The 15000-nt window shown below is 37.7% G+C and overlaps 1 protein-coding gene across 3 annotated transcripts in view; it reads left to right on the top strand.

The window, feature by feature from the left end:
- yrk (Yes-related kinase) overlaps window positions 1-15000 on the top strand; it is a 64613-nt gene that overhangs the window by 30580 nt on the left and 19033 nt on the right. For all 3 annotated transcript variants that reach the window (XM_061931003.1, XM_061931000.1, XM_061931002.1), the window contains 3 exons: window positions 5511-5775; window positions 5859-5961; window positions 9451-9549. In XM_061931003.1, coding sequence (XP_061786987.1) covers window positions 5538-5775; window positions 5859-5961; window positions 9451-9549 — 440 coding nt within the window. In that variant the 5' untranslated portion in view covers window positions 5511-5537. The remainder of the gene's footprint in view (window positions 1-5510; window positions 5776-5858; window positions 5962-9450; window positions 9550-15000) is intronic.

Raw genomic sequence — 15000 nt, 5'->3', positions numbered from 1 at the left:
CATGTGCGATACAGGCGGTCCTGCAGGGTGTTTAATTGTGTGTAGTATCAAGTACGATACAAGCTGTCCACAAGCGTGTTTACTTTTGTGTGATATCATGTGCGATACAAGAGGTCCTGCAGCGTGTTTACTTGTGTGTGATATCATATGTGATAGAAGCGGTCTTGCAGCATGTTTACTTGTGTGATATCATGTGCGATACAGGCGGACCTCCTGCATGTGTACTTGTGTGATATCATGTACGATACAGGCGGACCTCCAGCATATTTGTGTGATATCATGTGCAATGCAGGCGGATCTCCAGCGTGTTTACTTGTGTGATATCATGTGCAATACAGGTGGTCCTGCAACGTGTTTACTTGTGTGCAATATCATGTGCGATTCAGGCGGTCCTGCAGCGTGGTTACTTGGGTGTGATATCATGTACGATACAATCAGTCCTGCAGCGTGTTTACTTGTGTGTGATATCATGTGCAATACCAGCGGTCCTGCGGCGTGTTTACTTGTGTGTGATATCATGTGCAATACAAGCGGTCCTGCAGCGTGTTTACTTGTGTGTGATATCGGCATCGTATCAGAAATAGAAGGTACTGTATGACATTTGATATTAAATATGCCACATACATGCTACTGATTAGCATTAGCGGTTTTACATGGCGATTTCAACAGCTTGTCAACAAAGATGCGCGTTACAATCAAACGTCTGGTGTGTGAGAAGTACGATACTTACAGTATCAACACTTTGTAGGACTCGCGGCACATTCATCCCAATGGCAAAGACTACTTCCCGACTACGGCAATACACTTAGGACAAACTCAAAGTGAATGCCGACTTGCAAATGACACTCGGGAGTGTAAGAAAACAAGACACATTCAAACAAAAGTGCTAACTCGATGCTAATTGATGTTAAATAGGCCATATGCATGCTACTGATTAGCATTAGCTATTTTACATGGCGATTTCAACAACTTGTCAACAATGATGCGTGTCACAATTGTGTGATAAGTACGATACTTGCAGTCTCAACACTTTGTAGGACTCGCTGCACATTCATCCCAATGGCAAAGACTACTTCCTGACTACGGCAACACACTTAGGACAAACTCAAAGTGAATGCCGACTTGCAAACGACACTCAGGAGTGTAAGAAAACAAGACACATTCAAACAAAAGTGCTAATTGATGTTAAATATGCCATATACCTGCTAATGATTAGCATTAGCTATTTTACATGGCGATTTCAACAACTCGTTAACAAAGATGCGCGTTACAAACAAACATCTGGTGTGATAAGTACGATACTTACAGTATGAACACTTTGTACGACTTACGGCACATTCATCCCAATGGCAAAGACTACTTCCTGACTACGGCAACACACTGCAAACGGCATTCAGGAGTGTAAGAAAACAAGACACATTCAAACAAAAGTGCTAATTGATGTTAAATATGCCATAAACATGCTTCTGATTAGCATTAGCGATTTTACATGGCGATTTCAACAATTTAACTAAAATGCATGTCACAATCAAATGTCCGGTGTGTGATAAGTACGATACTTACAGTATCACCACTTTGTAGGACTCGCTGCACATTCATGCCGATGGCAAAGACTACTTCCTGACTACGGCATCACACCTAGGACAAACTCGAAAGTGAATGCCTACATGCAAACGACACTCAGGAGTGTAAGAAAACAAGACACATTCAAACAAAAGTGCTAATTGATGTTAAATATGCCACATACATGCTTCTGATTAGCATTAGCGATTTTACATGGCGATTTCAACAGCTTGTCAAAAAAGATGCGCGTTACAATCAAACGTCTGGTGTGATAAGTACGATACTTACAGTATGAACACTTTGTAGGACTTGTGGCACATTCATCCAAATGGCAAAGACTACTTCCCGACTACGGCAACACACTTAGGACAAACTCAAAGTGAATGCCGACTTGCAAATGACACTCAGGAGTGTAAGAAAACGACACATTCAAACAAAAGTGCTAACTCGATGCTAATTGATGTTAAATAGGCCATATACATGCTACTGATTAGCATTAGCGATTTTACATGGCGATTTCAACAACTTGTCAACAATGATGCGTGTCACAATTGTGTGATAAGTACGATACTTGCAGTATCAACACTTTGTAGGACTCACATTCATCCCAATGGCAAAGACTACTTCCTGACTACGGCAACACACCTAGGACAAACTCAAAGTGAATGCCGACTTGCAAACGACACTCAGGAGTGTAAGAAAACAAGACACATTCAAACAAAAGTGCTAATTGATGTTAAATAGGCCATATACATGCTTCTGATTAGCATTAGCGATTTTACATGGCGATTTCAACAGCTTGTCAACAAAGATGCGCGTTACAATCAAACGTCTGGTGTGTGATAAGTACGATACTTACAGTGTGAACACTTTGTAGGACTTGCGGCACATTCATCCAAATGGCAAAGACTACTTCCTGACTACGGCAACACACTGCAAACGACATTCAGGAGTGTAAGAAAACAAGACACATTCAAACAAAAGTGCTAACTTGATGCTAATTGATGTTAAATATGCCATATAAATGCTACTGATTAGCATTGGCGATTTTACATGGCGATTTCAACAATTTAACTAAAATGCACGTGACAATCAAATGTCCGGTGTGTGATAAGTACGATACTTACAGTATCAACACTTTGTAGGACTCGCGGCACATTCATCCCGATGGCAAAGACTACTTCCTGACTACGGCAACACACCTAGGACAAACTCAAAGTGAATGCCGACTTGCAAACGACACTCAGGAGTGTAAGAAAACAAGACACATTCAAACAAAAGTGCTAATTGATGTTAAATAGGCCATATACATGCTTCTGATTAGCATTAGCGATTTTACATGGCGATTTCAACAGCTTGTCAACAAAGATGCGCGTTACAATCAAACGTCCGGTGTGTGATAAGTACGATACTTACAGTATGAACACTTTGTAGGACTTGCGGCACATTCATCCAAATGGCAAAGACTACTTCCTGACTACGGCAACACACTGCAAACGACATTCAGGAGTGTAAAAAAACAAGACACATTAAAACAAAAATGCTAACTTGATGCTAATTGATGTTAAATATGCCATATAAATGCTACTGATTAGCATTAGCGATTTTACATGGCGATTTCAACAATTTAACTAAAATGCACGTCACAATCAAATGTCCGGTGTGTGATAAGTACGATACTTACAGTATCAACACTTCGTAGGACTCGCTGCACATTCATCCCGATGGCAAAGACTACTTCCTGACTACGGCAACACACCTAGGACAAACTCGAAAGTGAATGCCGACTTGCAAACGACACTCAGGAGTGTAAGAAAACAAGACACATTCAAACAAAAGTGCTAATTGATGTTAAATATGCCATATACATGCTTCTTATTAGCATTAGCGATTTTACATGGCGATTTCAACAGCTTGTCAACAAAGATGCGCGTTACAATCAAACGTCTGGTGTGTGATAAGTACGATACTTACAGTGTGAACACTTTGTAGGACTTGTGGCACATTCATCCAAATGGCAAAGACTACTTCCTGACTACGGCAACACACTGCAAACGACATTCAGGAGTGTAAGAAAACAAGACACATTCAAACAAAAGTGCTAACTTGATGCTAATTGATGTTAAATATGCCATATAAATGCTACTGATTAGCATTGCCGATTTTACATGGCGATTTCAACAATTTAACTAAAATGCACGTGACAATCAAATGTCCGGTGTGTGATAAGTACGATACTTACAGTATCAACACTTTGTAGGACTCGCGGCACATTCATCCCGATGGCAAAGACTACTTCCTGACTACGGCAACACACCTAGGACAAACTCAAAGTGAATGCCTACATGCAAACGACACTCAGGAGTGTAAGAAAACAAGACACATTCAAACAAAAGTGCTAATTGATGTTAAATATGCCACATACATGCTTCTGATTAGCATTAGCGATTTTACATGGCGATTTCAACAGCTTGTCAAAAAAGATGCGCGTTACAATCAAACGTCTGGTGTGATAAGTACGATACTTACAGTATGAACACTTTGTAGGACTTGTGGCACATTCATCCAAATGGCAAAGACTACTTCCCGACTACGGCAACACACTTAGGACAAACTCAAAGTGAATGCCGACTTGCAAATGACACTCAGGAGTGTAAGAAAACGACACATTCAAACAAAAGTGCTAACTCGATGCTAATTGATGTTAAATAGGCCATATACATGCTACTGATTAGCATTAGCGATTTTACATGGCGATTTCAACAACTTGTCAACAATGATGCGTGTCACAATTGTGTGATAAGTACGATACTTGCAGTATCAACACTTTGTAGGACTCACATTCATCCCAATGGCAAAGACTACTTCCTGACTACGGCAACACACCTAGGACAAACTCAAAGTGAATGCCGACTTGCAAACGACACTCAGGAGTGTAAGAAAACAAGACACATTCAAACAAAAGTGCTAATTGATGTTAAATAGGCCATATACATGCTTCTGATTAGCATTAGCGATTTTACATGGCGATTTCAACAGCTTGTCAACAAAGATGCGCGTTACAATCAAACGTCTGGTGTGTGATAAGTACGATACTTACAGTATGAACACTTTGTAGGACTTGCGGCACATTCATCCAAATGGCAAAGACTACTTCCTGACTACGGCAACACACTGCAAACGACATTCAGGAGTGTAAGAAAACAAGACACATTCAAACAAAAATGCTAACTTGATGCTAATTGATGTTAAATATGCCATATAAATGCTACTGATTAGCATTAGCGATTTTACATGGCGATTTCAACAATTCAACTAAAATGCACGTCACAATCAAATGTCCGGTGTGTGATAAGTACGATACTTACAGTATCAACACTTTGTAGGACTCGCGGCACATTCATCCCAATGGCAAAGACTACTTCCTGACTACGGCAACACACCTAGGACAAACTCAAAGTGAATGCCGACTTGCAAACGACACTCAGGAGTGTAAGAAAACAAGACACATTCAAACAAAACAAAAATTCATGTTAAATATGCCATATACATGCTTCTGATTAGCATTAGCGATTTTACATGGCAATTTCAACAGCTTGTCAACAAAGATGCGCGTTACAATCAAACGTCTGGTGTGTGATAAGTACGATACTTACAGTATGAACACTCTGTAGGACTTGTGGCACATTCATCCAAATGGCAAAGACTACTTCCTGGACACACCTCGGACAAACTCAAAGTAATTTGGGTTTTTGGCGACACCTAGTGGCCACAATAATGATTAGCTAGATATTGACAAATGTGCTGTTTTACACTGCAATATTCTTCAATTATTAAGTATATCTAGCTTGTGTGCTATTGTGTGCTTAGCTGTCGTGTAGCTGCTAGCTCCCATTAGCCGATAGCCGAGCATGTTTAACTTTTGTGTCCCCCACCCGTGTTTGCAGACGCCGTCCGTCTCCCCGCCGGATATTATGGGGTGTGCTTGCTGCAAGCAGAAGAAGTCCGCCAAACTCGAAGCCGCCACGTTAGCCGCCGCCAACGCGTCGGAGCTGTCGCCTAGCAACGTGGACGGCGGCGCGTCCACGGGCTCGGTGCAGGGACGCTACTGTCCCGACCCCACGCAGGCCATCCCGGACTTCAACAAGGGCTTCTCGTCCACCGCCGTCTTCGCCAACGCCAACGCGCTGCAGTGGGCGGGCAGCATCACAGGTAGCCAGCGTTTTTGTTCGCCCTATTCAATATGGCGTGTTTTGTTTCTAAGTTGGCAATAAATGACGAGTCCTTGCTTGCAGGCGGCGGCGTCACGCTCTTCATCGCCCTCTACGACTACGACGCTCGCACGGAGGATGACCTCACCTTCCAGAAAGGAGAGAAGTTCCAGATCATCAACAACACGTAAGCGCTCGTTTACAACGTAACACTTTTATCCTCTTTTATTGTCAACAACGTGTCTAATTATTGTAAGTAATGCTTCAAAAATGTTACAAATAAAATCAATGGTTTTCTTATAAAACCCCAAAAGCAGTGAAGTTGTCATGTTGTGTAAATGCTAAATAAAAAGAGAATACAACAAATCCTTTTCAACTTATATTCAATTGAATCGACTGCAAAGACAAGATATTTCATGTTCACACTGAGAAACTTTATACTCTTTTTACTACGAAGCCACGTTGATGTAACACGTGGCTTGGCATCGTCTTGCTGAAATAAGCAGGGGCGTCAATGGTAACGTTGCTTGGATGGCAACATATGTTGCTCCAAAAGCTGTATGTACCTTTCAGCATACCCCCATACCATCACAGATGCTGGCTTTTATACTTTGCACCTAGAACAATCTGTATGATTCTTTTTTTTTCTGGGTGTTGTTGATAAATAGCTTTGGCTTTGCATTGTAGAGTTTTAACTTGCACTTACAGATGTAACGTCAAACTGTAGTTACTGACAGTGGTTTTCTGAAGTGTTCCTGAGCCCATGTGGTGATATCCTTTACACACTGATGTCGCTTTTTGACGCAGTACCGCCTGAGAGATCCAAGGTCCGTAATATCATGGCTTACGTGCGGTGATTTCTCCAGATTCTCTGAACCTTTTGATGATATTAAAGACCGTAGATGGTGAAATCCCTAGCTGGTTGAGAAATGTTGTTCTTCAACAATTTGCTCAGGCATTTGTTGACAAAGTGGTGACCCTCGCCCCATCCTTGTTTGTGAATGACTGAGCATTTCATGGAATCTACTTTTATACCCAATCATGGCACCCACCTGTTCCCAATTAGCCTGTCCACCTGTGGGATGTTCCAAATAAGTGTTTGATGAGAGCATTCCTCAACTGTCTCAGTCTTTTTTGCCACTTGTGCCAGCTTTTTTGAAGCATGTTGCAGGCATCCAATTTCAAATGAGCTAATATTTGCAAAAAATAACAAAGTTTCTCAGTGTGAACATGAAATATCTTGTCTTTGCAGTCTATTCAATTGAATATAAGTTGAAAAGGATTTGCAAATCATTGTATTCTGTTTTTATTTTATTTCATATATTCTAGCATAAAACATTAGCATGCTAATGTTGGCTTGATGACAAAGGGAAAGTTAGCGTATTCATAAGATGGCGCCAAAATATCAAAATCCATGATTTTTAGGTTCAAACTAATACAATTTTCATATATTTTAGCATAAAATATTAGCATGCTAATGTTAGCTTTATGACAAAGGGAAAGCTAGCATTTCAAAAGTTGGCGCCAAGTATCAAAATCCATGATTTGTAGGTTCAAACTAATACCATTTTCAGATATTTTAGCATAAAACATTAGCATGCTAATTTTAGCTTGAAGACAAAGAGAAAGGTAGCGTATTCATAAGATGGCGCCAAGTATCAGAATCCATAGTTTTTAGGTTCAAATTAATAAAAGTTTTCAGATATTTTAGCATAAATCATTAGCATGCTAATGTTAGCTTGATGACAAAGAGAATTGTATGTTTTCATCTACAAAACCATTCTGGGTATCACTCCATCTTATCTGTCTTGTCTTTTAACAAAGAAACAAGGAAGTCACAATCTTCGTTCAATGAATGTTCTGCAATTTGTCGTCCCCAAAGTAAGAACTGAACTGGGCAAGAAAGCATTTAGGTTTTCAGCACCGAAGGCTTGGAATAACCTACAATCGAACATTAAACTTCAAACCCTAGTTACGTTGAATGAGTTTAAAGCTTCTGTGAAAGGATTGCAGTCTACCTTGTCTGTATGCACATGTGTCATGTGAGCAAGTTTTAATGTTGTAAATGTGATGTTTTATGTATTTGTTTACTGTTTTTAATGTAACCTTGCTGCTGCCCTCTTGGCCAGGTCTCCCTTGGAAAAGAGATCTTTGATCTCAATGGGATTTTACCTGGTTAAATAAAGGCTAATAATAATAATAAAGTTAGCGTATTCATAAGATGGCGCCAAGTATCAGAATCCATGATTTTTAGGTTCAAACTAATACAGTTTTTATATATTTTAGCATAAAACATTAGTTTGCTATTGTTAGCTTGATGACAAAGGGAAAGTTAGCGAATTCATAAGATGGCGCCAAGTATCAAAATCCATGATTTTTAGGTTCAAACTAATACAATTTTCATATATTTTAGCATAAAACATTAGCATGCTAATGTTAGCTTTATGACAAAGGGAAAGCTAGCGTATTCATAAGTTGGCGCCAAGTATCAAAATCCATGATTTTTAGGTTCAAATTAATAAACATTTTCAGATATTTTAGCATAAAACATTAGCATGCTAATGTTAGCATGATGACAAAGGGAAAGTTAGCGTATTCATAAGATGGCGCCAAGTATCAGAATCCATGATTTTTAGGTTCAAACTAATACAATTTTTATCTATTTTAGCATAAAACATTAGCATGCTAATATTAGCTTGAAGACAAAGAGAAAGGTAGCGTATTCATAAGATGGCGCCAAGTATCAAAATCCATGATTTTTAGGTTCAAATTAATAAACATTTTCAGATATTTTAGCATAAAACATTAGCATGCTAATGTTAGTGTGATGACACAGGGAAAGTTAGCATATTCATAAAATGGCGCCAAGTATCAAAATCCATGATTTTTAGGTTTAAACCAATACAATTTTTTGATATTTTAGCATAAAACATTAGCATGCTAATATTAGCTTGAAGACAAAGAGAAAGGTAGCGTATTCATAAGATGGCGCCAAGTATCAAAATCCATGATTTTTAGGTTCAAATTAATAAACATTTTCAGATATTTTAGCATAAAACATTAGCATGCTAATGTTAGCTTTATGACAAAGGGAAAGTTAGCGTATTCATAAGATGACGCCAAAATATCAAAATCCATGATTTTTAGGTTCAAACTAATACAATTTTCATATATTTTAGCATAAAACATTAGCATGCTAATGTTAGCTTTATGACAAAGGGAAAGCTAGCGTATTCATAAGTTGGCGCCAAGTATCAAAATCCATGATTTTTAGGTTAAAACTAATACCATTTTCAGATATTTTAGCATAAAACATTAGCATGCTAATTTTAGCTTGAAGACAAAGAGAAAGGTAGCGTATTCATAAGATGGCGCCAAGTATCAAAATCCATGATTTTTAGGTTAAAACTAATACCATTTTCAGATAGTTTAGCATAAAATATTAGCATGCTAATGTTAGCGTGATGACAAAGGAAAAGTTAGTGTATTCATAAGTTGGCGCCAAGTATCAAAATCCATGATTTTTAGGTTAAAGTACTAGCATAACTTTGTTATTACATTAAAAAAGTAATAACTTATAGAGGTAGTAAGTACACGGGTACTTACTACCGCTATTAGTAGAGGTAGTAAGTACATAGAAAAACACAGTTTTTTTTTGTTGTTGTTGTATTTTTAGCGAGGGTGACTGGTGGGAGGCTCGCTCTTTGGACACTGGGAACGCTGGTTACATCCCATCCAACTATGTGGCCCCTGTGGACTCCATACAGGCTGAGGAGTGAGTACACCCTTTCTTGTACTTCTTACCTTCTTAGGACCACCCTCTCTAGATATATAGACTTGATCTCGAAGCTGGTTCTGGCACACCCCACTTCGCTGCAGGTCCGCAGACCCCCCCCCCCCCACACACACACACACACACACACACACACACACACACACACAACATGTTTAGTGTATGAGACACCTAACTTATGTAAAAAAAAAAAAAAAGGAAAAAGGCCGATAGGGCTGGGCGATAAAACAATATCAATATTTATCGCAAAACATCAATTAAAAAAAAATGTAATTCTGAAAAAAATCCCCATAGGGCTGGGCCATAAAACAATATCAACATATATATAATGATGGACACATAACCTTTGTTAAAAAAAAAGAAGGAAAAAGGCCGATAGGGCTGGGCGATAAAACAATATCAATATTTATCGCAAAACATCAATTAAAAAAAAATTTAATTCTGAAAAAAATCCCCATAGGGCTGGGCCATAAAACAATATCAACATATATATAATGATGGACACATAACCTTTGTTAAAAAAAAATAGGAAAAAGGCCGACAGGGCTGGGCGATAAAACAATATCAATATATATCGCAAAAGACAAACTTTAATGATTCTTCTTCTTCTCCAGATTTTGGCGCGCTCTACCGTCTACATTTTTCACCCGATTCAAACTGTTCCAACTTCAAACTGTTCAGCCTATTTGGGAATGGCGGGCTTTCCCCTTGACAAATTCCAAAAATTTCCAGGATCTCCTGTACATTTTTCCCATTCAAAATGAATTGGCCATCTTTCAAACTTCCACCATTTTTACAATTTTAAACCGATTCAAACCAATCCCCCTTCAACATATTCCACTCATCCTGGAAATTCAAACATTCAAGTTCAATATACTTCCAGGAATTCCTAGAATTCCCTTTTTTTCAAACCTTTTTTTGACCTGTTTTTCTGGCGACTACTCCTTCTACATTTGTCAACCGTTCTACCAACAAAACATTCCTCTTCATCAGGACAAAAAACAAACATGTTTTTTGAACAGAAAAAATTCCCACTTTTCCCAAAATTCCCAAATTTCCATGAAATTCCCTTTGAAACGAATGGGACAGTTTTCAAAGTTCCACAATTCCCACATGTTTTTTTATCCGATTCAAGCTGTTCCAACTTCAACTTTTTCAGCCTGTTCAAAATTGTGTGCTCTCCTTCAAATATTTAAAAAAACCTCCCAAATTTCCCAGAATTCCCAGGTTTTCCGGGACATTTTTCCCATTCAAAATGAATTGGTCATTTTTCAACTTCAACCATTTTTACATTTTTCAACCGATTCATATCATTCCACCTTCAACATATTCCACTCATCCTGGAAATTCAAACTTTCAAGTTCAAAACAATTCCAGGAATTCCCAGAATTCCCTTTTTTTCAAACTTTTTTTTACCCTTTTTTCTGGCGACTACTCCTTCTACATTTGTCAGCCGTTCTACCAACAAAACATTCCTCTTAATCAGGACAAAAACCAAACTTGTTTTTTGAACTGAAAAAATTCCCACTTTTCCCGAAATTCCCAAATTTCCATGAAATTCCCATTGAAATGAATGGGACAGTTTTCAAAGTTCCACAATTCCCACATGTTTTTTTATTCGATTCAAACTGTTCCAACTTCAACATTTTCAGCCTGTTCAAAATTGTGTGCTCTCCTTCAAATATTTAAAAAAAAACTCCCAAATTTCCCAGAATTCCCAGGTTTTCCGGGACATTTTTCCCATTCAAAATGAATTGGTCATTTTTCAACTTCAACCATTTTTACATTTTTCAACCGATTCATATCATTCCACCTTCAACATATTCCACTCATCCTGGAAATTCAAACATTCAAGTTCAAAATACTTCCAGGAATTCCCAGAATTCCCTTTTTTTTCAAACCTTTTTTGACCCTTTTTTCTGGCGACTACTCCTTCTACATTTGTCAAGCGTTCTACCAACAAAACATTCCTCTTAATCAGGACAAAAACCAAACTTGTTTTTTGAACAGAAAAATTCCCACTTTTCCCGAAATTCCCAAATTTCCATGAAATACCCATTGAAATGAATGGGACAGTTTTCAAAGTTCCACAATTCCCACATGTTTTTTATCCGATTCAAACTGTTCCAACTTCAACATTTTCAGCCTGTTCAAAATTGTGTACTCTCCTTCAAATATTTAAAAAAAATTCCAAAATTTCCCAGAATTCCCAGGTTTTCCGGGACATTTTTCCCATTCAAAATGAATTGGCCATTTTTCAAACTTCCACCATTTTTACATTTTTCAACCGATTCAAATCATTCCACCTTCAACATATTCCACTCATCCTGGAAATTCAAACATTCAAGTTCAAAATACTTCCAGGAATTCCCAGAATTCCCTTTTTTTCAAACCTTTTTTTGACCTGTTTTTCTGGCGACTACTCCTTCTACATTTGTCAAGCGTTCTACCAACAAAACATTCCTCTTAATCAGGACAAAAAACAAACTTGTTTTTTGAACTGAAAAAATTCCCACTTTTCCCGAAATTCCTAAATTTCCATGAAATTCCCATTGAAATGAATGGGACAGTTTTCAAAGTTCCACAATTCCCACATTTTTTTAATCCGATTCAAACTGTTCCAACTTCAAAATTTTCAACCTGTTCAAAATTGTGTGCTCTCCTTAGAATTTTTTTTTTAAATCCCGGATTTCCAAGAATTCCCAGTTTTCAGGGACATTTTTCCCATTCAAAATGAATTGGCCATTTTTCAAACTTCCAAAATTTCCAAATTTTACAACCGATTCATACCATTCCACCTTCAACATATTCCACTCATCCTGGAAATTCAAACTATCATTTTTTCAAGTTCAAAACAATTCCAGGAATTCCCAGAATTCCCTTTTTTTCAAACCCTTTTTTGACCCTTTTTTCTGGCGACTACTCCTTCCACATTTTTCAACCCACTTCAACCGTTCTACCAACAAAACATTCCTCCTAAAATTCCCAGTTTTCCCAAAATTCCTGGAATTCCTTAGTACCATTTCTCATTTAAAAATGTTACTACTTCGTTTCTCGACCGATTTTAAAAATTCCAACACCAACCATTTCAACTCATTTAGATCTTTTAACATTTTCCCAAAAAATCGCACTTTTCCCGAAATTCCCATTTGAAATGAGTGGGACAGTTTTCAAAGTTCCACAATTCCCACATTTTTTATCCGATTCAAACCGTTCCAACTTCAAAATATTTAGCCTGTTCAAAATCGTGTGCTCTCTTTCAACAATCTAATTTCCCACAATTCCAAGAATTCCCAGTTTTCAGGGACATTTTCCACATTCAAAATTAATTGTCCATTTTTTTTTTAAACTTCCACAATTCGCACATTTTTCAACCTATTCAAACCATTCCAACATCAACACATTCAAACTATCACTTTCCCAAGTTCCAAACAAAATTCAGTTTTTCCTGGAAATTCAAACTCTTCAACATTCCAACTATTCTTACATTCATACTACTTTCTGTCAGCATTTCACTTCAACTTCAGCATTGGAGCATTCACACGCTATTCCTTCAGTATTTGCCTCATCTAGTTGCTTCAATATTATTTACTTCAAGTTATTACAGTATGTCTCTATATACATATTTATTTAAATTTTTCAATTCATTTTTAGCCAATGGGGACGCATCCCTCTTTTTTTGGGACCACCCTAACTTTGATAGACTTCACCACCAGGGGTGCAAATGAGACATTCTCTATGCAATGGTTTTCCATATTGGGACCATGATTTATGTCCTAACTTGTTCACACCTCCTCATATGGAAGGTACTTTTCCTTGTTGGTGTCTCAAAAAGGGTAGAAATACAAGAACACACACACACGCACACACACACAAATTTTGTATTCGGAACCTTATAGAGACCCTCCAAAAAATGCCTACCTCTTTAGGACCACCCTTTCTAGATATGTAGATATTTGTATTTACAACATTAATAATATATACATACTATGCAAATATAAAAAAGGTAAGCTTTTAGTTTGTTTTTTTCAATTTTTTGTTTGTAATTGTTTTTTAATCGTCATTATTTACTTCAAGTTATTACAGTATGTCTCTATATACATATTTATTTATTTAATACATTTTGGCCAAAGGGGGTGCATTTCAATTTCTTACACACACTTATTTCATATGTTGACCAGATGGGGGAACACTTCACATTTCTACACACACTTGTTATTTCATATGTTGACCAGATGGGGGAACACTTCAAATTTCTACACACACTTGTTATTTCATATGTTGACCAGATGGGGGAACACTTCAAATTTCTACACACACTTGTTATTTCATATGTTGACCAGATGGGGGAACACTTCAAATTCCTACACACACTTGTTATTTCATATGTTGACCATATGGGGGAACACTTCAAATTTCTACACACACTTATTTCATATGTTGACCAGATGGGGGAACACTTCAAATTTCTACACACACTTGTTATTTCGTATGTTGACCAGATGGGGGAAACACTTCAAATTTCTACACACACTTGTTATTTCATAAGTTGACCAGATGGGGGAACACTTCAAATTTCTACACACACTTGTTATTTCATATGTTGACCAGATGGGGGAACACTTCAAATTTCTACACACACTTGTTATTTCACATGTTGACCAGATGGGGGAACACTTCAAATTTCTACACACACTTGTTATTTCATATGTTGACCAGATGGGGGGAACACTTCAAATTTCTACACACACTTGTTATTTCATATGTTGACCAGATGGGGGAACACTTCAAATTTCTACACACACTTGTTATTTCATATGTTGACCAGATGGGGGAGCACTTCAAATTCCTACACACACTTGTTATTTCATATGTTGACCATATGGGGTAACACTTCAAATTTCTACACACACTTATTTCATATGTTGACCAGATGGGGGAAACACTTCAAATTTCTACACACACTTGTTATTTCATATGTTGACCAGATGGGGGAAACACTTCAAATTTCTACACACACTTGTTATTTCATATGTTGACCAGATGGGGGGAACACTTCAAATTTCTACACACACTTGTTATTTCATATGTTGACCAGATGGGGGAACACTTCAAATTCCTACACACACTTGTTATTTCATATGTTGACCAGATGGGGGAAACACTTCAAATTTCTACACACACTTGTTATTTCATAAGTTGACCAGAGGGGGAGCACTTTTAAAACCGACACACAGTCAATTTGAGAAATCCCTCCTTTTTTTGTGTGATAGATGTCACCAGCAGGGGTGCAAATGAGACATTCTCTATTAGATGCAATGTTATTGGGACCATGATTTATGTCATCACTTGTTCACACCTCCTCATATGGAAGATACTTTTCCTTCTTCACGTCTCCAGAAGGGTAGAAATACAAGAAAACACACACATACA

Source organism: Nerophis lumbriciformis, linkage group LG37, assembly GCF_033978685.3.
Source record: "Nerophis lumbriciformis linkage group LG37, RoL_Nlum_v2.1, whole genome shotgun sequence".
Taxonomy (NCBI): domain Eukaryota; kingdom Metazoa; phylum Chordata; class Actinopteri; order Syngnathiformes; family Syngnathidae; genus Nerophis; species Nerophis lumbriciformis.
Note: the sequence above shows the minus strand (reverse complement) of the source record. Positions and strands in the feature narration are given on the sequence as shown.